This window comes from Ceratosolen solmsi, unplaced genomic scaffold (genome assembly GCF_000503995.2).
Source record: "Ceratosolen solmsi marchali unplaced genomic scaffold, CerSol_1.0 scaffold56, whole genome shotgun sequence".
Classification (NCBI taxonomy): domain Eukaryota; kingdom Metazoa; phylum Arthropoda; class Insecta; order Hymenoptera; family Agaonidae; genus Ceratosolen; species Ceratosolen solmsi.
Window position 1 is genome coordinate 5,077,523 of NW_011948425.1, and position 26,048 is coordinate 5,103,570.

Below are 26,048 nucleotides of genomic sequence, written 5' to 3' on the forward strand. Positions count from 1 at the left end.
GACGCTCTTTAAGACTCGATGGGGAATAATGTGATTTGTCGTTTTGGGCGTAGAAGAGACCAGTGAAAATGCCTGGTGCATAGTGCACTTCGACGATTCTATTAGAAGAACCTTGTTGTTCTTAAATAAATCACGAGACTTAAACAATTAAGTAATATAATACATTTAACTCCCCAAATGTCGGGCAATAGCTTGAGATATTGTGAATTTCGATTACTCGCCGCTATCGTGCCTGGTTAATCGCAAAAAATTCTAGTCGATTGAATTGACAATCGAGCAACTTGGAGTCGAGCGTAATTAGTCATTTTTCTGGACTGTTTGCAGTATCGAGGGTATATTTACCCTCCGGCTCATTATGTCTTTCATTTATCACATCGTGAGTCGCGATCGTGCAAATTGCAACGAATGTAATTTTCCATCCCATCGAGTAGCGATTGAGGTAAGCGACGACAGTTTTTCGAAAGAGAAAAATCATGCGATTACCAATTCCGTGACGTTGGAGAATTTGATGATATTAACGAAGTCGTTGTTGCCCAAAGTATCCAGTATATTATTGACAACGTGACGAGCAATCTCCTTCCTCATGCCGGTCATACTGCCCGAGGTGTCGACAAGGATGAGCACATCCTTTGGGCTCGTCGCGGCCTCGATGTACCAGCTCCTTGTACGGCAGTCGTAAAGGTCGGGATCATGGGGATCGCTACCGTTGGGTTTCCAATTGATGGCCGGATATTGGCGCATGAAGCCCGTCGAGCTGCCAAAGTACTGCCAAGAGAGCGACGGATCCGTCCTGTAGTTGTTCTTGAAGGTATCGTCGAGCTCCTCGGACCAGCGAATGGCGCGTAGGACCTCCTTGGAGCGGCCGTAGACGGTCGTTGGCACATGGACGGCCGAGTAGTCGAGGTTCACTTCGCTCCCAAAGTGTTCGCTGTAGTTCGTCATCACCTGCGAATGGTTCTTGGCGTCCTTGTACTCGTACTTATCGTCTGGCAAATCTTCTGGAGCATCGGACATGGAGCCCGAGAGGGCCGACGACTCCGCCACGTCCATTATGCGCTGCAATGTATTTATTTCTTTTTTAGTCTCTTTTTGATTTTTAGGATTGTGTGGCACGATGAGGATGACTTTACGAGACGCAATGATCTACCATCTGATTATTAGTAAACGACTAAAGCACTTGAAAGACATTGACTTGTATCATCGCTAAACAAAATATTCTCATGTACAGTGTATGTGCGTACACCCTAATGCAATCACATACGTATGTACTCTTCTTCTTTTTTTTGTCTATCATAAATATCAAATATCAAAAAATTAAATTTATAAATTTCCGATCGTATGATATATTATTTATTTATTTCATATTAGATTTTTCTCTCAATAAAAGTGCATTATGAATTCAATGCTAATTGGGAAGTGTTGCTTACGAACATTATTGAATTAAAAGTGTAATAATCCATGAAATATTCCATCGATTATCAATGAAATATTATTAAATTCATCAATATTGATGGCAAGCAATAAACTTATGTACTTATAAATAAAAAGATCGTTGAAATAAGAATACTAACCTGTATAGCGTCTACTTTGGAGTTCATCATCCCTTCAATGTTTTTCGCAATCTTTTCGACGACGATTTTACCATCGTTAATTTTAATTTCACCCTCCTTATGGAAATTCTCGTGAAATTTGTCGATCTTTGTTACGAATTTACCAAGTTGTAGAAGCTCAAATCCAAGCTTATCTGACCATGATTTCACACTTTAGATGTAAAATAACAATTATAAGTTATATTATAAAGTCGATTGATTCATTTAATTAATACATGTTCGCTTAATCGCTAATGTAAATAAAATACGAATATTTATTATTGATTTTTAATCTGTGATGATGATCCATTCCCTTTTTTTCTTCATCTTTTTTCTTATTTTTATTAATTCTGTTTATGTAAAAGAAGATCGGTTTTAATAAACATTTATTTATCACTAATATTGTCAGGCCTTAGATTTAACCGGCGATTAATGAATAAAATTCATTTTTACAAATTATATCATTAATATTTACAAATTATTATTTTTTACATTAGATATTTTGTAAATTCAATTAAATAGCTCTAAAGTCAATGTGAAATTAAATTAAGACAAATGTAGATGAAATCGTAAGATAAAAAATTAAGCCAAATAATGTTTTTTTTTTTGGTTAAATTTTTAAAAAATTTTTCTTTTTTAATAAAATATCAAATTGTTAAATTATCAAAAAAAATTATCATAAAAAAATGCTGAAATATTATAATCTTTATATTCTTACTTTGTTTCGAATATATATAATATATTAAATTAAGAAATTGACAAGATACTCTAACAATATATTTATATATAAACAGATACGTATTAAAGATAAATATTATGGTTAATAAATCAAATTTTGTTGTTTATTTCAGTTTATTTATATATTTATTTATTTATTTTTTCTTGCTGTTTGTAAAGTCTCGACGGATTAGCTAGCATTTACGCAGCGGTAATAAGGCATAATTTTATAAATACATTCGTTTTATAATAATACTTAAATGGCACTTTAAATGCACGTATTACGGCTCGAAAAACACATGGTGAAATTAAAATGTAAATTAAACGCGGTTACGTACTCATCGCATTAAACGTGTGCCCGAGCTGTGTATCGTAGAGGCGCGGATGTATTGTTGCGCCGCACTGCTGACAAGAGAGGAACGATCTTCGATACGAGAACCGGCTATTGTCTCGTAAAAACGACAATTGACAGTATAGATCGCGATAACCATTGTATTTTCATAAATTCAAATGTTGAATATCGATGCTCGGTTGAGAGTGGCATCCAAATGGTCAATAATTTTTTATTTAACGTCAATCCATAAAGCACGGAATCTTGAATACATCGTGAAATCCTGAATACTTAAGAATGGTAATGAACATTCGCAGTCCGTCAATATTCATGCGGCGATGAACGAATTATTTTTTTAAGGCAAACTACGAGGAAATATATATATATATATATATATATATATTCGATGTTAATTAGTCGCATACACAGCCGTGAGGTGAGGTAATAGTCGGTGAGAGGCAGTGACGCAAAGTTAAATCGTTCAAGTCCCATGCAATGTCCCGGTAACACAAAGACCTACATTCTCGACTTGCCCCATATAATCGATTAACCGAAATTCGTCGAGTCCACAAGGCTGTTAATGTCAAAGTGGAGCAACTACACACCCGCATATCGTTCTCGCGGAAACCTCTCCCCTTTGACTCATCAATCGCCATAAATAATCCCCGCGCCGAAGCCACAACATCCGAATATCGGAGGCGAGGGAAGTCGCTATGAGAAGCGAATCGAATCAACGCGACGTTCGATCGCCCCGGAGACTTACGCGTCGAGGTGCATCCTGGCCTCGGCATACCCAGGCGCCTCGACCACCAGGAGCATCAGCAGAAGCAGCAGTAGTAGCAGCGGCGCCGCGACGACGGCCCTATACGTGGAGGAGCTCCTCATGGTTCCCTCGCGGCTTACCTACCCCGGATCATCCAGGCACTGTCAAACCTTCCCGTCGTCAGCGTTGTACCCGTCGTTCCCGTCGTCGTCCCCGTCCCCGTCGTCGTCGTCGTCGTCGTTGTCGTCGTCGTCGTCGAGAGCACCGTAGCAGTCTCGTATCGCACGCCGCGGGTTTATTGATCAGTGGCCACCGCCAGGGGCTTTCCCTGCCCCGATGCGCTCCACGGCGCACTTCCAACCGCTCCAACCCCCACCACCGTTAAGCCGAGAGCTTGCGCAGCCGGATGTTCGCGGGGGCGCGCGCGCGCGCGCTTTTCGTAACCCCCCATTGTGCCTGATTATTGATCGTGGCGCCACGACAACAGATGGCTCTTTTATTTTCATGCCCGTTCACCGCTGCGTTGTTTACCAAATCGTCGTGGCTCTGTCGTGACGAATAATGCTTATGGACGATCGCTGGTAGCCCATGGATTCACGCGGATTTCGCAGGGCGGGCCCCGGGGCCCGAGGAACGGGCACCCGTTTAGCCAATTAGGTTCATCCAATGAATTCCAATGAAATCCTCGATATTTTTCAACAATAATAAAACCTTTATTCTGTTGCTTTATTTAACAAATCGATAATATGAATCTTTCATACAAAGTTTAATAAATTAAATAATAAGTTAAACAAAAAGAAAAAAAAGAAAAAGAAAAAAAAATGAAAAAAGAAAATAACTAGAGAGCAAACGAGAATAACGACAAATGCCATCAAAGAGACTGAGTATGGACATTGAATTGACAATTAATGATGTTAGTCAATAAGTTGCGCGTCACAACGAGTAAACTTTAAAGAACAATAAATATGTAAAACGAGTTGTCGGGCGCAACGCGCTATCGAGTATTTATCGTTGCTTTTTTTCCTTTACGTTTTTAGCTCGCGCAATGTCATTCATTATTTGTAATATAAAAGGCAGTTACACACATAATAATCATTCGCGTGAGAGAAATTGGAAAATGTTAATCAAGCTCTTGAGTATTGCGATAGAAAATGAGAGTATCGACACGTTTAAAGGACTTGTGCCACCGCAGGCTTCGATCTCGTCCTCATCTTCGTGTTGCGTATAGCAATGCTCCAGTCTTCTTCTGAATAGATCGTTCAATGGAATTTTATGGCATGGAAATTCAGTTATGTTGTCATCTATCGTGTATGGGAATATCTCATAGGGTATTACGTCCATTTTGTCGTAACAGCTGCTCCTGTCCGTTTTCACGATAACTAGCAAGAGATTCGTATGAGGTACCTAAAAAGTTTTTAAGCAAAGTTTCGATTGGCATTCATTTTAACGACGGAGCTTCTGAGAACAGAGAGGGTTTCGTGATAAATCCAACTTACACGTTGTGCATAAAATGGTAAAGCGCAACTACCCTCTGTATTTGTGAAACCCTGGTTGAAATTTGTTTCGTTTACAATGTACAATGTCATCTTCATGTCGCATGGTCGATTGTATCGAATCTTATGCATTTTTGGTGGTTTTTTAAAATCAACTTCCTCTTCAACTAGTTCATCCTGGGCTAAAATTACGGGCAATTTCTGTAATTGCGATGCTAATAAAATCATCCTCGTGAAAATCCACGTGATGAGATTCCAGACGTAAATGAATGGGTTCTTTAAAATATTGGCAGCGCTTTCATATCTCTAAATTAAAGGAAAATATTTATAAGTCATTGGTGCAATTTTCATTTTAATCGAGTGAATGAGATTATCATACGTTCATTGTAATATAGTATTTTGAGAAAATGAGAGATTTATAAAAAAAAAAAAAAAAAAAAAAAAAAAAAAAAAAAAAAAAAAAAAAAGAAAAGTAAAAAAAATTATTTATTGATAAATAACGCAATTGTTTATCGTATATGGTATCGCGATAATTTAATTATACACGATAAAGTAATGTAGAAGAGGATGGAGAGAGAAGGAGAGTAGACTAATAAGAATGCGAGGTTTTACTTAATATCAAATATATAATTATTTTATACTGTCAAATTGTATTGGAATTGTTAGAAATAGTTAGGGAACATTCGTGTCAATATTTAGCGAATAATGAAAAATTATACATTTCTTTCTCTCTCTCTTCAAATATAATTATTTCTACATTGTAAATGTTTTATGACCGTTAAAAGAGTGCATTTTGACAGTTTTAGAGAATCAAATCGTTCATTGGCATTCATGTAGCAGGCAAAGTATTAAACACATATTAAACTAAAATTTAATTTTCCATTAAAGCTAAGAAAATCTAGTGTACAGAAATTCAGTTGCATCTTACAGGAAATAAATAATCGAAATCAGCAATTAATCATCAATTAAACAATAATAATTTAATGTCCTATCTCATTTTAAAAAATTAGTCAAATACATACGAAATTTTATCTAGTTTATCGAAATAAAACAATACTACTATTGTTGAATATTTTTTCGAAATTTTTCGAAAAGATCAACATCCTTACTTTATTGATTCGTTACTCTGAATATTATAAGGACGGGAATATAAGTGCGAGCTGAGAAATCCATCTTAAAGTGTAAAATAAATGTCGGTGAGCTTTGCATGCCAATTGTACTACATTAACCACTAATAGATAATATACGCACTTTCCTACTATTTTGAATTTTGTCTATTACGCGTTTAATAAATATTATGAGCTTATTAAGTTTATTAGCAATAAATCACTCTTAAATTCAATTTATATAATTTATACAACCATTAGGAGAACAATTAATCTTATGGTAAATTTAGTAAGCAAACTTGCTAATACTTCTCCTTACAATTGTATTTTTACCTCAAAATTATCAAACGCATAAGATTAATGAAATGCATATTAGTTAAACGTTCAACTCAGAATCAATTATTTGGTGAGATTATGATATTTATTTAAAAAATACATGATTAATTATTTAATTCCAAAGCTCTTTCACGCTATTGTGGATAATATTACAAAACGTCAGCGTACATTTATTGTTAAATATTCTTAATACGAGGATTCTAAAAGGTCCAAAAGCCAATGAAATTGGACAAGAGATAGTTTTAGTAAACAAGCCACGTTAAGTGAAAGCTCATAAACGAAGGAATGTCAGGTTGTTTTTTATGTCGGTTGTGCATTATCGTGTAATATGATCTGTCTAGCAACTCTGCCAGTATATGGCCACTTCCACTTGATTTTATTACTCGGATATTCCAATTACTGCGAATATCACCGACTTGGAATACTCATACTAATACTAATAATAGTAAGTTTCACCGAATATACACAACACAAATTTCCAGTAAATATTGAATTTTCTAATTATTACTATAATCTCGGCAGACTAATTTTACGGCTTGGAATTTTTTGATTGTTATTCTTTATAATTATCATGTGTTCTTATTCTCGACATTAATATTGATTTTAAATTGGGAATTTCTTTTGTTGTCGTCGTTAAACATATTTTCATATTATGATAATTGTCTGTCCGTGAAAATTGTATGTTTGACAATTATTTGACAATTTATCATATGCGATCTAAATCGTAGAAATTTTGGTCAAATTCAGTATGAAATTAAGTGTTTTAAATTATTACATCAACATGGACAATATAACGTCATACAATTAACAATAATGCATAAACGACACTTGGCGAGATTGAATAATCATTACATTACATTATTAAATTACATTGTATTTAATTGTTTTGATGATAAATAATCGCAGTACTTTAATTGCTAAAATAGCTAAAATAATTTATTATTGATTTAAAGCATCAATTCGTCACCGTGTCTTCGCTTCTAAATTATGAGTATCACGAAACCATTATATATTATTAGCATCTTATAAAATCTTGCCTTTGTAATTAATATTCAAATATTAATGTCATAAGGGACATGTCATTTATTATAATTGTCATTGGACATGCATTTGGCAAAATATCATGCAAAGTGGTTATTTCTCATTTTTATGTTACGAAGTTGATTATAGATATTAATTTGCATTTTTTTTAATACTGCAGATTATTAGGCGTAAAACTAATTCTCTAAAATTATTAATTCACAATACCGACTTTATGTAGGTAATTCATTGTTAGAATAATTAACGGTGTATAAAATTTTTATTTATTATTGCAGCAATCGAGGACTTTTGGAGATCCTAATGTTTATTGATTTTGTAATTACATTACACCATATAATGGAATTATAATAGTGTTGAGGCCGTTGTTTTATATTGAATGCCAAAGAAATGCTGACTTATGGTGATATATTGTAAAAACGCTTACGTAACTAAGTTCTTACAGAAATATTTTCGTAATTTATGAAATTTCGCATTTATTAGCTGATTATCGAGCAAAAAAAATTCAAAAGGCTCAAAAGCATAATATATTTTTACAGCCCCGAAACAATGGATATTGAGGAAAAGTCATTAATATTATTGTAATCTGCTGTTAATAATCAAATGTTACGTGTATCGATAACTCAATTAGTTTTTGTGCTAATTTTCGAAAATAATGGAGAGTATAAAGGTTTCAAGTCGTTTCAACAAAGTAAAGAAACGCAATCGATAAGTGTCGTAAGAGATGACAATGGAAATTTTCAAATAAACATTTATTAATAAATATTTTTACAGAAAATACAATTAATTGAAAATGGTATTTACGGAAACTGTTTCGATACATTACTTGTAAGGATAGAAAAGGTAATTTAATGAAATTGCAGAATGAAATTTCTCTCTACTCAATATATAAATAGCTAAAGCCATGGATGAAGAAGTCTTATTTAAAATCACGAAGATTTCTCACGAAGATTTAGAAACAAATGAAGCTAAAGCTTTTCACACAATTATGTTAATATGTGTTAGTTCAGCTTCAATCTTCCTATAATAATTATACAGCATAACTTTCCACTTTGAACGCCTTTTTATGCCAAGCAGCAAGTTTCCAATAATCAAGCCATTGATTGTGAAACATAACTCGCGACTATTGGCAAGTTATAAAGAAATACAAATTGTTGAACAATGCAACAATGCAACAACAAAATAAAATACTCGAGCCTTAGGATGGAATTGTTCGCTAAAGCATCCAAAGATGGGGATATTAATTATGAAAATTGTTAATTGGTGAGAAACACGATAATAAATGTAAGCTTAGTATCGCTTCCCGTTGAGCTTAAAGCTTTGCGCTTGCGTATGCGTGTTAATGTTACGATAAGTAAAGCAAGCGTGATGAAGAGCCGTGCAGTTGAATTTGTAGTGTTTGAGCGTGAAGTGGCTGGACCGAGTGGGTGGGAGGACTTACAATGTCGTAGCAGACGGCCAGGTAGTCATAAATGTCGACCGCGTGGAAGAGGCCCTGGTCGACGAGAGAGCGCATGATCGGCGATGTCTGGTCCAGGGAACCGAAGAACTTGCCGGCATCGTGGTCGTGCGCCTCGGAGATGACGATGTAGCCATTCTGGTCAATGAGGTAGCAGTCGACGACGCCGCTGCTGCAGTTCAACCCGGGTATCGGGACGTGTTCGGTCATAATATTCGTGAATTGGCGGTAGAGTGCCGTCATCGGGAGCTGGAATCCGACGACACCAGCTGCCGCCTTCTTACCGTTGTCTCGGGGATAGATTCCCAGTGATATCGTAACCGTCGAGTTCAGGCCCGACTCCAACTCCTTGATCGGTGGCACTTTCCCGAGAAACGTGGATTTTTGTTTTACAGATTCATAACTTTCACGTTATAATATTTTATTATGTAAAATTGATGCAATGCACAACATTTTAATATAACAATTTCTTTTCCCTTATAGGGCCCCGTATAACAGCTTCCGTTTAATTTTTTGATTAAAAATGCTATTTGCCACTATGAAATCATTTTCACGCTTCTAATACGTTTTATATACTTTGTACTAATACAGTCGTTTGTTATTTTATAAATGAAATAAGTTTTTATTTTGCCAATTAAATAACAAATGCTTTTACTTAATACAGCGTTTAAGGTCGAGCGATTTAAGAGCTGGAAACTATCAAGAAGTTCCTGAATCAGTCAGAGCTGATAATAAAGATGTTAGACCAGTTATATTAACGATCTTCAAATAAAAAATTGTTATAAACATAAACAAACATTCAACGTCAATTATATATATATATATATATATATATATATATGTAAATACAATTGCATAAATTTTATCAAGAAGAGTTTTCATCTTTTATAGTCTTTTTGTGCTTTTTTTTTAAACAACTGAATTTTATTGGCAAAAATCCCGTGACGGATATATTATTAAAGCAATCGATAATAAATTAATTATTAGTAAAAGAAAGGACCGTTTTATTATATTAAAATTTGATTTTAAGCCACGAATGATCGACTACATAATAATCTTAATAAATATTGTGACTAATCAGTTGGTATTCGATATATTTTGAAAGTATTATAAATCGTGCAAGTTTTTGTAAGAATATTATGTAATTTGAATCTACGATAAATTAACAGAAAATTTCTATGTCTTATTTTTAGGCGAAAACAATACAGTAACAGAGTGAGAATCAGATATGGTTCGACTATAATCCCATTACCGCGTAAATATGAAAATTCTTAGTAAATATTTTGAAAGCCATGAACATTACATTAATAATGTTAATTAATTAATTCGATGAGAATAAATTTAAAGATGATCCATTCAATATAGATGAATAGTTATATTTGGTTTCCTACATGAATAATATATGCACAGTTTGATCAAAGCGTATGACCTCTTATCGTAGCTAATAATGAATATTCAAAATTGATATCAGAGAAATATTTTAATAATCTTGCAAGCTGGATTATTGAGCTATTAAATGGAATAATAAAAGCACGCTGTTTTAATTATACTCTCGAGCAAAATGCTTACGCTTTATATTTGCAATAAGTGCAATTATACAGAGAGGATCTATATATTTTTTTCATGCTATTATATTTCGTAAGGACAAGCGGTTATAATAATTTTTCTAAACGAAACTACCTCACCGTTTAAAGCGCGCGCGCGCGAATCCCTTCAGAAAAGAATCAATAATTTAATAGTTGATATAAAAAAATGTCCTCCCCTCATTTCTTTAAATATTTTGTTCTATCTATAATACGGGCACATTTAAATAAATCTTAATCCTTGATCCAATAAGGAAATTTGACTGGGATCAGTTACCTGTGATTGAAATACTTTCGGGATCGATTTCATTTTGGAAGATGGCACCTTTGTACCAGGCCTCGTCCAAGGCTCTCTTGTGATTAGTGAATTCCTGAATCCTTTCTTCCATTCTGTCCACCATGGCGCCCTCGACCTTTTGCCATCTGGTGAGTCCACTTTGCGTTGCCACGAATTTAAGAAAGACCTCGTACTTGTTTATCAGTTCGCGATCTGCCGGGTAGTTACTGTGGAATTCCCCGGAGAAGCTGTCGTTCGTCGCGCAGGCATCCATAATAAGAAGCTCCATGAGCTCCTTATTGCAGTAGTGATCGTTGTGATGTTTATTATAGTCTTCTTGCTCTTCTTCGAGATCGTCGCTGCCGCAGTCGGGCTCGTACGTGTCAGATTCCCTCTGGCCTATGTCTTGACTTTGGCATTTCAACGGACTATCGGACTTTTGGCTCTTTGTATATCACATTTAGAAAGTATTAATATATATATATATATATATATATATATGAGCTTAATTATTAATACAAATTTTAGTTTTTTTTTATATATAGATTGATTTTACATAAACATTCCGTATTTAAAATTATAAGAGTATTTCGAGTATCTATAAATGCACACTGGTTGAATTTTAGAACACTTAATCTACGACAATTGTAAATTAATTTGTAATAATGATAATAGTATCGCTATTTTAGTAATATTAATAATTATTATATCGAACTATGGATTACTTTTAAGAAAACGGGTTAAAATTTTGTCGATATCTAGACTCCACGATTCATTTCAATAATGCAAGCTTGAAGTCTCTGTATCTCATTATATATTCATTCATTTATAATATCTGATTGCCTTGATAAATTAATAGGTTAATCGATTCACCTCAGAAGCTGTTTCCCCCTTATCATAGGGCTTATACTGTTCTGGATAGCGCTCGGTTTCGCTTTTTGAAAAGTCACCGACGATATTTAAAAACTGTCGCAATTCATCTTCCGGTGTATTAAATTCATGTCCTTCGAGATAATGATATCGGCAATATACCCAATCTGGATGGATACCCCAGTTTTCACCTATGAAATATTCCGAGATATTGCGATTCCTATACTTCTCGATTTCCTTGTTTACCTATCGAGAAGCAAATGAGAGACAAGTAAGGAATAATTGTAAAAATAAAACATACAAAGAGTGATGATGAAAATGTTCAATAATCATTCGATAAATTTGTAGAAAAATTGGCGAATTTATTGTAAGTCAAAATGATGTTTAAAAATTTTTGGAAATTCTCTAATTTTTGGATTTTATTAAAGTAAGGCTAATATAATTCATCATTTGCTTCGTTTAGTAGAAGATAATTAATTAGTTATCAGTTTAATTGACTGAAAAATTGAAAATTATTTACAATTTTTATTCATTTCATTCAAATGAAATTTCATTAATTATTGTTTAATTATCATTGAATATACTCGACTGTAATTAAGTTCGTTATATATATCGAGATTTTTTGCAAATTGCTCAATAAGCGATTGATGTAGTTGATAATCATTGAATTTTTTAATATTAAATTAGATTAATAGATTATTAGCCGCCTTACCTTAATGTAATATCTTCCATATTGCGGTAGGACGACGGCAATTCCGAATGGAGTTAACGGTAATGCGGCATAAAAGTAATCACGACTCTCCAAAGTGACACGACGATAATCATCGTAATGCAATTTCACTTTTACTCCTTTTTTCGAGCCGCATTCGTGATTAACTAGAGCTCTACGAATTTCCGTTATTTGTTCGCCCGGCTCTCTGTATACAAAAGTCTATGTGTATTACTCGACTCCATTACAATTACAAATAATTGTTATCCACTGGTCTAAGCTTGTAATAATTACTGTTAAAGTATTTGAAATATTTGTAACGCAATTTTTTTTTTCTGTGTATAGTCAGGCTACACAAATCCTCCCTTCTATTGTGAAATCGTTTTAAAAATGTTAAGCTTCAATGGTTTATGGATTGTCATGGAAAGACTCGATACAAATTCCATTATTTCGATAATCAATTAATTGCAATTCATTAAATCAATATCCAATGTAGAACAACGAATCATAAAATACACCATTGCATTAATATGCTCATATCCACGTGATGCACGATCCTAGTACAACCAGTTTCAGTTTCCAATCAAGCCACGGAACGAGTTGCATTTGCGATGGCGAGAAATACCGAGACCGCAGGGTATGGAAAGTGATAGAGGAAGGGTACGGTCTATCTCACCTAGGACCCCTGCCATCGTTGAGAATCTCGACCTCGGTGAGATCGATGCTGTTGTAGTTGAGCTTGAGCTCGCCTTTGTACTCTGGCTTGAGGGCAGGATGGAGTACGACATAACCGTTATTCGACACAATGAAGGCGTAACCGTTGACACCGAGCTTGTAAGGCAGCGTGAGCTTGCGAATATCCTTGAGGGGCACGTCGGTACCGACGACACCTAATAAATTGGCGGCCCGCACCACGCTGTTCTTGTTGCCCTTGCGGTCGAACACGGGGATGCTGACGGACGTGAGGAGGCGGTCGCGCCAAGCTATTTCAGTCTTCTTCGTCGCGTTCTCCGACAGCAGCTTGTCCTAAGGTCATTTGTTCGAGAGTTACTTTCTCAGCAAGTGCTTTATGGTGCGTTGTCGCGACACAGGTGGAAAAAGTTTTCTTCTCTTTTCAATTACCAAACATTTTATACGAATAAATTAATATGCTTGTTTTCAGCCATACCGTGACGTAATATACAGCGTTCATTTAATTAATTACAATTGCATGTAATTTTGCGTTTTTCCAACTGTGATGAATTTCTTTTTAGCAAAAGACACGAACGAATTATAACTGTGCAAAGAGTAAATAAAATAAAATTAAAAAAAAATAATAAAAAAAAAAAAAAAAAAAAAAAAAAAAAAATAACATTATTGTTGAGCACTTCCTGTGAATAACATGATCCGTCTTTAGTGATCACGATTCCGAGGATATCTTTACTTAACTAAGATATAAGAGATAGGACAAGGGTTCATGCTTAATAAAGTACGTTTACTCTCAAGGACAAGTTGTACTGTTTCAAATTGTAGCTTCATCATGTTATTGAATTATCACCTGACGCAGTACAACCGTTTTATGAGCGTATGAAGTATTGCAATTAAGTAATTTTCACACAAGGCTTGACTATTTATCACGCAACTAAAAGTACTACAAAACTAAAATAGCGGATAATTTTTAGGACAACACTATAGCAAGTACATCGACAATTAAGAGTGTGATTCATAAATAAGCTCGGTGACATTAAGCTTATATTCTTAAAGACAAAAGAACTTTTGTAGAAATTTTGAATCACACTCCAAGGATATTTACGCGACACACAATAATTAAGTATGCAATGATTAGTGATAATAAGGTGGGATGTCCTGTTCGTATCTTTACTGTACTTCTGTGCATATCAGTGTGAGTCTTGTGTCCGCCGAGTGTTAAAAGTATATTTGTGGCAAATCATTCATCTAAAAGTAAACAATTTACTTATACTGATTAGCATAGGGTTCGTATTGAGATGGATAAAAGTGAAGTAAATCAAACAACTTTTGGATCTAATAAGCGTGATTGCCTCTACTAACTCTGCCTACCTCTTCGGTAATATCCACGCCATCGTCAACAACTTTCAGGTCTTTCGTGATTGGCGGTGTATTTTCTTCCCGCTTCATGCAAAAAGTTAATAAACTTATTTCTCAGTTAGTTAAAATCATTTCATTATAGAAGATTACAAATGCTTTTGATATTCTTTTGTGTTTTCACCTTCCCAATGCCATTGATATAAATTTTCAATTAATCATACGTTTAAACGTTCAATAGTTTCATTTATCGTACAAAAAAGTGCTACATTATGCAAATTAATGTTGGATCCTACGTTATGTAAAATTTCTTTGTAACACTATTATTGAAAATCATCAAATTCATATTATTCCGTGACTTTATGATAGTAAATACACTGTATAATATATACTTATATTTAATATCATGTAATTTATAATAATAGATGTATAAATATTTGCTTGGAAAGATAAGTGATTTTTGGAGAAAAGTCGCAGATGTGACACTTAGGCCCCGTGAAATCCATTGAGTCCTCTTCCATGTCATTACCTATCCGCAATTGAGTGGATTAGTCATCGGAAAAAAAATAATCATACATAATAATAATGTATCTTTTGAAATCTCATATTATTTTACGGAATTGAGATATCACAAACGAAAAGCATAGCTTTATCAGCGATAAGTTATAATATAATATAATATCACTGCTAAGTAATCACAGGTTCAATAACAATAAAATGGCAGTTTGAATTACTCTTAATTCCATGTGTTTACTACTGAAGGTAAACTCACCTGAGTCAAAAACAAAAATAGTTCTAACACAGTTACGATATTCAATGTTTATGGCAAATATTTATCGTTTGTATTTCAATATTTACAGAAAGCCAAGACTGAAATACACATGTGTTTAACTAATACACTGAAAGTTAGAATTAGTATCAGTCATAAGAAAAATTGACAATTAAATATTATACAATTTTATAAATAACTTACCATTGTGATATATAATTAAAGTTTAACTGTACAAAACTATTACATTTGCATAAATATACATATGTAAATAGTTATTTTGAAAATTTATATAAATAAGTATGTTTAGTTTTGTATAGCCAAATATAATTTTATCTGTAATAATAAAACATACGGAAATAAAATTCTACGGAAATTATTTGAGCGGATATTTTTATAACATTGAGATTATTGGGCATTGAGTTTAATTGATTTTTATTAAAAATTTTGATTATATTTTAATAAATTTTGAATATAATTAAATATTTATATTTTTTCTTTCCAATTATGACGTATGTTTGATTATTTTATATGTAAAATTATTGCTAAAACATATTGATTTTATCTTTTACTGACTATTCAAATAAATCCAGATACTATATTTAATCATTCGAACAATATTTATTTAGAGCTTAGTGATAAGACAATCAATGATAGTTAAAAGATTTAGATAATTCAAGCATCATAGGAAACTATTTTGATTTTACTTATAAAAGCCAACGGATTTAAATAAAAGCAACTTTTTAACTTTACAATTATAGTATTAGTTACTAGTTTATAAGAGTCTATAATCTATTGCTTGGGTTAGAATTTTTATTATTCGTAATTCCAAATAATTTTATGATAATATTGAATACTTGATTGCGCTAATTAATAATTATTTAATTTAAATTATAATTAATACTACTTTTATAATAATGTATAAATTAAAATGTATGTAATAATCTACTGTTAATTATCGAAATTTTAAAATAATAATACATTATTTATAGAATTTTTTTTTATGTTATTCATGTGTTATTACGCAATGTACTTGAAATGCATACTTATATCATGAGAAATATTTTTTTATAAATTTCATATAGCAAAATTATTCGAATAAAGTAATGCTGAATCGTCGAGTTAATCAACATGTAATATTTAAAATTGTCACATAATAATCCATAGTAATTGAAATAATATTAATTAAATTGAAAATGTTTCAACGAAATTAAGAGGATTATTATGGAAGTACATGTTTGATGAAAACTGATCCGACATTTATGGTTGTCATGTCTGTGATTGGAGTATTAATAAAAGATTTGAAATTGATGTCATGCAAACTTTAAAAAATACAATACTTATCTTATTCAAAATTCAATACGTCACAGTTTCAGGAGAGCCAATTTGACAAATGATTTGTAAATACAAATTCGTTTAATATAATATAATTATCATGGAGGTTGATTATTTTAGTAATTAAATTTATTCAATATATCTAATTAATGCGTAACTATAAGTATGAATATATATATATATATATATATATTATTGTTGATTCTGTTATATCTTTAATTATAATAATATTAATCTTCTATAATATTTGTTTGTTTGTTTGTTTGTTTGTTTGTTTTTTTCATAGACTTGCAGTAAAACTAATATCATTAAACTGCAAAGTCAATCAGACCTGGAGTTAAAAAAACAAATAATCTATCGCGATTATTAATAAGTTTGATATTGATAAGATGTATTAGTAAATTTAAGTACTCGAATATTGTGAAATATGATATGTTTTTTATGTTTGTATTTAAAATTATTATCGACAATTTTCGTGCTTTTATTGTAGATGTATTAAAAAAAAAAAAAAAAAAAAAAAAAATTGTATCCAATATCCTTGCCTGTTTACTTTGCTAATATTCCAAAAAAACTATAATTGATCGGAAATTTAGATAATAAACATTATTAAAATATTGTTGTGGATACGATTGATTTTTATAATCATGAATTACCTAATAGTTTATTATTAGTAGTATAAACCTCGGATCTTACAAACATTCGATCAAGTACCTTTTTCATTAATATTATAAAATTTGTTAGCATTCATACCATCGTGGAGAATATGTTTTATTTAGTTGCACTTTCGGTCGATCGTATTTAATCATTATATTTTAATTCAATCCATAATTATGAAATGTTTATAAAGTAATCTAAAATTTATAATATTAACAATTTAAATCAAGTTAAGTAGCAATTTTTTTTTTCTCAAACTTAAAATAGGAAGTAGCTGGAAGTGATGTAATAAATTTCTGACTTATCGAATCCATTTTTTACAATAGTGTAAATAATAAATTACTAAGATACTGGCGAATATTGAAATAAATGATGGGGATATTTTAAATGATTCGAAATCTCAAAATTATATTTAACGAAGAACAATTAGCAGTGCTTTTAACACGAGTAATGCGAAATAAAGAATTAAGCAATTTTGAATAATTGCCTTTGAAGAATTTTGCCCTTTCAAGTGAAAATTATGTATTTGAACAAAGTAATATTTAAATTTTTCTCAATATTTTTTCTAATGCCAATGTCATATCATTATCTCAAAGTACCCCTATGATCGCAATGCACAATATTAAAAAATTATATTTGATTTTTCCTTCATCCATACGACCAATAAACTTTACTTCGCTTCTTACTATTTTGCACGGAGAATGTGTTTTACGTTTTTTAACTTGCAACAATCGACCATTGACACTGATAAAAATTTGTCAAACGACATTTATAATTTTCCTCATAACAATATTGTCTTTGAGACGATCATAGCGATTTTCCATTATTCGCAAATACTTGGCCAAAGGCAATGGAAATATTATAATCGTTAGAAATTGGTATTTTCCCAATAAACTATTTTTGTTATTGACAGTTGATTATTATATTTGTAACTTATGATTAATTAGGCATAAGCTGGTGATCGAGGGAGCCCGATGGCTGAATAAACAAAGTCGAATTCTTCTTGTACTTTGTAATGTATATTAAAAATAGTGTATAAATTAGTGGGTGCTCGGGCCGTAACGTACCGTAATGTAAATTTGGAATGTAAGAATAGATATTTTTGACTGGTCTTAAAATATTGCAAACATTCGACGTTTCCTCCTCCCATGGGCTCGAATATGTGAATATGAAAGTAGCGATTGAAAGCGGCGACTGAAAGTAGCGATGACCAATGAAATACAAGCTCGGTAAAATTAATCGATAGGCTCGTTTCAGTCCTGTATTTTCTTACTTCCCATTCATTCTACCCATTTACCGTGTAAAGTTAATTCGTCGAACTTGAATATTGCAACATTAAACAAAGTATCCGATCCAATTTCGGACCACGCGCAATGTAATCTAATAACTCGTAAAGCATAATACACGGAGCTATTGGCGATATCGCGCGCGAGTCGAGCCAGCAAACAGCCCCGCTCGTTACGATGTTCCTCACCGATATGTCGACGTAGGCGTGCGTCCAGACGACGGGATGAACCTTGCCGTGGAGTACGAGGGGCCGCGCCACCACGGGAATATACTTGAGCACCTGTTCCGGCACCTCGGCCTGCGTGTGTATGTGCGTGTAGTAGCCCCGGTTGAGGCAGGCCATCCATTGGATCTCCCGCACCTTCGTCACCTCCTGGCCCAGCAGATACGTGAACACGCGTACAGGAATCGTGCCGTTTTTGAACCAGTTCCACTCTCTGAACACCTGAATATTTATCGGCTGTAGTTGGCTGCTTTGGGAATGCGTCGCGGTAGCAGCGATGAGCGTTAGAATCGGGGCTAACGTTCGCTCGGTATCGGCTCGAGGTCATTCTCCAGTTCAAGGAAAAGAAATTGGAGGCTTTTCGAGCCGAATTATCCATTTGTATAATTATAGTTAAATGGCCAGGTTAATTAATGCGCGAAATTTCACGAGTAAACCCGTTTTATTGTCGAGGGGATTTATCCACTTGACACTTGACCACACGATAACGAGCCTTACCTTTTATCTTTTATTTTTTTCTCTTTTTTTTTTTTTAAACTCAAATCTCGTATTACCCTTACATAATGGCATTATATCGCGCCCCACAAGCTCCTATGCCGATTAAGATTAAATCTTTATTATTGTGTGTTGTAACGAACGAGAGTAGCAAACAATAGATAAGAGCGCGAAATTAACAAGCGTCGAAGGATTTGTATGATGGTGGGAGGAGGGCGGAGGAGGGCGGAGGGTGTGAGGATGGGGATTGCGATGGGGATGGGGGGGGGGCGATGGGAGGACGCAATACGCTATTATCGACTCGTAAACGCGTAGTTCACGAGCGACATTTGAAATCGTACCTCCGTAATGTTCGAGGCGATGCCGTCGGTAATGAGCATAATCAGCTGATTACAGCTCAGGTCGACGCCACAGCGCGACTCGTTCCGATAGTTCTGTAATATTGTGAACGCGGAGAGGAAGGCGACGGTGAGGTTGGCTACGCCCTCGGGCTTCATCGTCTCCATCTCAATATTGAACTTCTTAATGTTCTCGGGCGTCGCTTGGACCAGCTTATCTTGAAAGCAGCCAACTACTTGATCCGCCGTGTCGGAGAAATTGAAGACCGCGACGAAGTCGTTGTTCGAGAGCGTTGACAAGATTGTAGCGACAGTTGCTTTCGCTAAAATTATATTACTCGCTCATGTTTATTTACTTTATTATTTCAATTATTTCATCTACTTCACTCTCATCAAGCAACATCATTGCCCTCTCCTCCATCCCGCCCACGCACCCAATTTCAGCAACTAATTTTCATGCTTTATTTTTGCGCACTTTTTAATTAAAGCGTTGAAAATCGCTGGACTTACGGGAATAAACGCGGGGTTAGTAAGAATGTAAATTTATGCGCAATCACTTATTCTCGTAGGGTTGGAAATAAATGTCGACTTTTATGAATCGTCAAGAAATTGAATTTAAAATCCGTGCAGAGAAGAGTTTAAGATTTGTAGTTACGAGTGACTAATTTAGTATTATTAAGTTGTGGCGTTCGTTGGCGCTATTAGTGGAAGTATGCGAATAAATATGCAACTTCATGACTTAGATATTAAATTAGGTATATTATATTTGAATTGAATAAATAATGATAATAATAGAGAAGCGTCCTGTTTTCTTTTCTTTTTTCTTTTTTCTTTTTTCTATTTTCTATTTCTTCTTTTGCTACATCGAACAAACGTTTACGCATTCTCTTCGTTAAATTTATCAATATTATAGGAATATGTGCCACAGACACTTACTTGTTAAGTTGCGTAAGGATTTTCTCATTAAATTTATTCTCAAAATGACGTGTAGTTGTTTGTATGCGCGCGAGAGTGATAGAGTCATGGACGGAGGGGAACGGCGTAGGCTTGGTCGCAGACTCGAAAATGTTTGATAACGTATTATTGAGTTAATATATTATTATCAGGGGACGGTCGAGTATAATTTCCATCCACGTATAAAGGGCAAACGACTATACGCGTTCACCTTCACCAGCCACCAATGTACATAATAATAATAAACGAATAAATGTGTGTATATATGCGCGCGCCTACCCATAACATACACACGTGCAAGAACATAAATAAATAAATAAATAAATAAATAAATAAATAAATAAATAAATAAATAAATATATAGAATAATTTTCGAATGTACTGGCATTACTTTGCTCGCCCGTTGAAAATATATTGCTCAACCATAGATTGAGCGGCAATGGACTTTATCATTAATTTGAGTTTTTCGCTTTTCCGCTCATGCGATTAATAATGAGAATGAGCAATACGAGGCTCGATTATTGGCTTTAAGCACAATCTCTCGCAATTGGTTCGTGCCAATTCAAACGAATGTGGAAAATGGACGGTGTGTAAATTAAAGAGGCGATAGTGCGGATGGCTCGACTGAGTAATATCTCGTGCATTAATGATGCGATCGTTCAATTAGACAGGTTGGACGTGTAAAGGCAGCTCGGCCGAAACAATGTATTCGAATCACGCACGAGTCGGCCAAACATCGCTCGCTCGTCATTAATCATTGTAAGCGCAGAGCAGGATGCACGGGCTCGATGAGCGGGGGACTCGCCAATGAAAAGCAAATTCCAAGGGTCAAAGGCAACGAGCAGCGGGAATTCGTTATATCATCGGCGAGGAGCGCGGCGCTCCTCAATAAAGCGGCGGGAGTGAGGGTTACAAGCGGAAGCCGCGTCTCTCGTACCGATGGTGTTGCTCATGCCGGTCATGCTGCCGCTGTTGTCGACGAGAATGACCATGTCCTTGCTGCAGGTCGAGGCCTCGATGAACCAGCTCCTGACGCGGCAGTCGTACGTGTCGGTAAGCTCCTTACCGTCGGCCTTGAGGCCCACGGGCCACCTCATCGCCGGGTACTGCCTCAGCATCCCCGTGGTCGAGCAGAAGTACTGCCACATGAGGGCCGGATCCGAGCGGTAGTTATGTTTGAAGATGCGGTCGAGCTTCTTAGACCAGAGGATCGTCTCGCTGACGCGCGGCAGCTTGTCGTAGACGTTCGTCGGGATGTGGACGGAGGAGTAGGTCGTGTTGACCGAGACGTTATTGAAGTGCGTATCCGGCTCTAGGTACATGTGACTGCACGAAAGAATACCATTCGCGTCAGATCGTTGGCCTATTTTGGGTGGGATGGGGGATGACGGAGGGAGGTAATTGGGCCTGGGACTTGTCCGTCAGGTTTCATGAATTCGCAGGCCCAAGTCGTGGGTAGGTAAGGTCAATTAAAAAAAATTCTCTATCTTTATTATATAGCAAGCATAGATGCAGTGTTGAAGGAATACCGAGTGCAAAAATTACAACTTGGCCGGTATTTTTCGAGCCGAAGCGTTCGACGCATTGGCAGCTCGAATGGCAAAATTAGCTAATTTCATTTATTCGTAAGAGCAGTTAGTAATGGATTATCCAGTCATACGGCCAACTATCTCATTACTAGCTCATTATTAAATATGTCGTTTACAATGAAAGCAAGTAGAGTATGGGATAAGCATGTTGCATTAATTGTAGCATTTGGAATCGCCTAACGATATACTTTTTTATTTTTTATTTATTTTTTTTTTTTCATTCGATGATACATCGAGGACATCATATTTGTTAGGTAGATCGATGAAATTATCATTGTTTAATTATTTCATATTAACACCGTTTTATCGTATGGAAGAATATTTACAAATATATTAGAATAGCAATGAAACAACATTATTCCTTAACTTGAATTTATAATCTCATTCGTCGTTCTTATTAATTCTTGAAGTTTAATAATTAAAATTATTTAATACTAGATTAGATTGTTGGATTGTATTCGTAAGGTAATTCGTTCTAAAACTTAAATAATATAATATTAAATTAGTGTAGTGGATTCGTAAAATTTCGTTGTAATATGTGAAATTAATCGGTAATTATGAGTGACATTCAATTTTATTACCTATTAACGTATATAGTAGCTTGTGACACATGTAAAAGACCGACATTACGTCAATAGAGAGATAAAAGTGAATTTTACATTTCATTACTATTATGATTTTATCACGAAATTTTGAGTTTCGAATAGTCAAACACAATCAATTTTTCGCAAATGGTATGACTAAATAATAAGTTTTAAATAATCAAAACTTGTACTTTTTCTTCCATACAACCACCCCCCCTCCCCCACCCCGCCACTTAAGAAATCATAGTCACAGTGAAGAATTTCCTCGTATATTTATGTGATAAATATTACTCGCAGCTTTATTATTAATTTGAAGTTCATTAACTCACGTATAAGACTCATTGGCTCCCTGTTCCTGCATATTTTCCGGTATATTCGACGTTTTAAGCTCGTTTTCTATGGTGGCATTACTATACTTTGCGGAATAGTACGTAAAATTTGTGGTGAAATTTGCATCCCACATCTCCGATATTCTTTCAGCCTCTTTATATAAACATTGAACAGCATCCATTTTACGGCTTAACATTCGACCAACGTTTTCACTTATATTCTTGATAATTTCGTCACCAGATTTGTGTTCCACTCGAACGCCCATTTTTTTGTAACGCTAAAAAGAACAGCCTTCATCGTCTATTCCATAATCGAATTTATTATTAGAACTCAAATTTATTATTAGAATTAAAAATACGACGTTAATTAAACGTATACAATTCATATAGTATATAGATGCGTGCGTAAGCACGTGATTAATGTCATTAAATTTTGAAGCTTTAATTAGTATTTAAAATTAATTTGAAAACTTACAAAAAAAAAAAAAAAAAAAAAAAAAAACCATATTTCACTTATTATTTTTGAAAGAGGCGTTTTGTGTTTTTTTTCTACGATAAACGTAGATGTTTACAATATCGTAAAATTTTATCTAAGCAGTTGAGCAAAGCCAACTGTAAGTCGACACATCATGCTTTTACGTAGGGTCATTTAAAATTTTTTTATTTCTCAATTCTCCAAATTCAAAACTCGAAATTCAAAAGTTAACCTCTCGAATCGTTTAAAGGAAATCATCAACGTTTTAATAGTCTCTCTCTCTCTCTCTCTCTCTCTCTCTCTCTCTCTCTCTCTCTCTCTCTCGGTTATACACACATACATACACACATACATACACACAAATATACCCACAAACATACATGCATATATATATATATATATATATATATATATATAAATTGCCAGACGTTTTCTTTGCAGTCCGAGCTGCAATCATATCTTAATAAAGCTGTCAATTACCAATCAAATGTCAATGCCACGGCTGACAAAAGGCAAGTCGCCCACTGAGAAGTCAACATATTGCTCTTTCAATCAGCTCACACTCTAATTAGAAGTGCATTGCCGATCATTGGCAACGCAAAGGACAATAATATTATAGAGACGGGCGCTCAAAGAAATAAGGTACGAATAACGAGCCGACGTTTTTCTCAGCTGGTCAGCCATTATTCAATCAGGCCTCGTTGTAGTATCGTCAGCCGCCTACAATGGGCCCGATTGAAGGCTGATAGTCGGAAAAGCAAGAAGAGTTCGAGGAAGAAACTCACTTGTAGTAGATCGGCGGGCTGCGCCACAGCATTCGCCAGCCGCCACAGCTCGTTGCCGATGCTCTCGGCCCATTGGTCAACTCTGCAAACGTACGACAACTCCTCTGTGATTGCTTGATTGATTGGGAATTGGTGATAATGCGGCCCCGCGACCCTCCTTCGCACTAATCGCCCACACGCGAGACGGTACACCTCCCCACCTCCCCCACCACCCCCCACCACCCAACTCTCATCCCTCTCATTCCTTTTCCATTCCATCGCCACGCGGTCCCCGCCCCGGCCCACTCGATCATCAATGCCCATCACAAGGCGCTCCCAGCTTTATTCGAGCGCCCGGAGCTTTATTGGCTCGCGGTCCCATCCTCGCACCACCCTCCGCTTCCGCATCGTCACCCGGTCGCCACAGTCCGTTCCACCCTATGGCGCCCCTTTAGCGGCCGGCCACGACCCTCGTACATAAAAGCCCGGCTATTAATAGGAGCCCCAGCGCTTAACGGCGACGGGGCATCGCGGCGGAGTTATCGTCCGCTGCACGGTTTGGAATTCGAGCGGCCGCATTATCGAATGTATTTGGAGGAAGTCAAACGGTCGGACGAGACGTGATGATTTTGTCGGGGACTCACAGCTGGGCCTCGTTGAGCCTCGCCACGACTGGGAGGAGGCAGGTGACGGCGAGGAGCCCGAGGAGGCGGTGCGCGGCGGCTGCTCTCATGGCGCTGGCATGCTCCTCGGTGCCGCGGCCGCAGTTAGCAGCCGACCCTGAACATCCTCCAGCCGTCCACGTCGCTCGCCGGGGCCCCGGCAACTACGGCGGCGCCGCGCGAATGTTTGCGCGTCCGGGCCAAAACGCCGCGCGAGGGTATTATTTTTGGCCGCCGGCGTTACTGATTTATAAATAAAGAGCCGCCGCCACCGTCACCGCTGCCGTCACCGCTGCCGTTGCCGTTGCCGTTGCCGCTGCCGTAGCCGTTGCCGCTGCCGCTGCCATTATCGCTGCCGCCGCCGGTGTATGACGTAGCCGACGAGGCGCGCCTTCTAATACCGGCTAAGCTACGCCGGGGGTGTACCACAACACGTGTCGGGAGCGTCGTTTAAAATTTGCGTATTAATTAATAATGACGTATTCGGTATGTCTAATTAGAGACCGAGATCGAGAGAAATCGAGAGAGTGAGAGAGTGAGAGAGAGTGAGAGAGTGAGAGAGTGAGAGAGAGTGAGAGAGAGAGAGAGTGAGAGAGTGAGAGAGAGAGAGAGAGAGAATGAGAGAATCAGAGAGATCGAATAGCGATAGGCCGAGGGGAAGGCTACTTTCATTTCCGCAATAGGAGAGTTTGGCTTATCCAAAGATTACTTTGAGCGCCTAATTTACACAACCAGTGCCTACTCTGACCTGGAGCTTTTATTGCGAGAGCGAGCTTTCGTGGATAATTGCTTTGATGTACCGTTCTAGAGATGCCGTTCCAAGCCGTTGATAGATTCGTTAAAATTATCTTAGATTCAAGTTGTTAAACGCATACCAAACGCATATAGATAAAGACGAAGCTTGAGCATCATCAATTTGGTTTTCTTTTTTTTTTTTTTTTTTTTTTTTTTTTTTTTTTTTTTTTTATTTTTTTTTGTTGTTGACATTTTTTTGTTGACATTGTCGACATTTATAATATTTTCCTTCCGAAAGCTCCTTTAATTCGACACTTTATTAACGCTGTTGCATCGCTCGACTTTTTTTTAAAGTGCTTTTAAATTGCAGCTTATTTATAGAAATAGAGCCTCACGGGTTCACGGGTAAGTCTATTTTAAATCAGAGTATTTTAACATCCTTTTGAGGTATTCGGCAGTTTCTATTGATGTTTTCGAAATGTCGCGTAGAGTTGGTCGGGCAAATGACGCGAACTCATAAAACTAATAAATAGAACGGTAA

At 35.6% G+C, this 26,048-nt stretch overlaps 2 protein-coding genes across 2 annotated transcripts in view; both read right to left on the reverse strand.

Annotated features, from left to right (window-relative positions):
* Positions 1-3,522, reverse strand: part of stj (voltage-dependent calcium channel subunit straightjacket) — a 17,510-nt gene extending 13,988 nt beyond the window's left edge. Inside the window, exons 1-3 of the mRNA XM_011500612.1 lie at positions 3,401-3,522; positions 1,572-1,761; positions 484-1,056 (exon numbers count right to left, since the gene is read on the reverse strand). Of these exons, the coding sequence (XP_011498914.1) occupies positions 484-1,056; positions 1,572-1,761; positions 3,401-3,522 (885 nt within the window). The remainder of the gene's footprint in view (positions 1-483; positions 1,057-1,571; positions 1,762-3,400) is intronic.
* An 837-nt stretch (positions 3,523-4,359) lies between these two features.
* Ca-Ma2d (Ca[2+] channel Muscle-specific alpha2/delta subunit) lies at positions 4,360-24,953 on the reverse strand. Its single transcript, XM_011500450.1, has 14 exons — positions 24,755-24,953; positions 24,132-24,213; positions 22,872-23,149; positions 21,307-21,695; positions 19,419-19,738; positions 18,547-18,804; positions 14,330-14,401; positions 12,948-13,297; positions 12,275-12,479; positions 11,566-11,808; positions 10,693-11,128; positions 8,815-9,194; positions 4,897-5,199; positions 4,360-4,804 (listed from the first exon to the last, which is right to left on the reverse strand). The coding sequence occupies exons 1-14, from the start codon at positions 24,841-24,843 to the stop codon at positions 4,493-4,495; spliced, it is 3,717 nt and encodes a 1,238-aa protein (XP_011498752.1). The 5' UTR covers positions 24,844-24,953; the 3' UTR covers positions 4,360-4,492.
* Positions 24,954-26,048: the final 1,095 nt, after the last annotated feature.

Bases quoted from the DNA above. Each gene is read 5' to 3' on its own strand.
- Ca-Ma2d (XM_011500450.1), bottom strand. From the start codon at position 24,843: ATGAGAGCAGCCGCCGCGCACCGCCTCCTCGGGCTCCTCGCCGTCACC. The intron at 21,696-22,871 runs GTGAGTTAATGA...TCTTTCGTGCAG, and splicing joins GGAGCCAATGAGTCTTATAC to TCACATGTACCTAGAGCCGG. The intron at 5,200-8,814 runs GTAAGTCCTCCC...CCTTTAATTTAG, and splicing joins TGGCCGTCTGCTACGACATT to AGATATGAAAGCGCTGCCAA.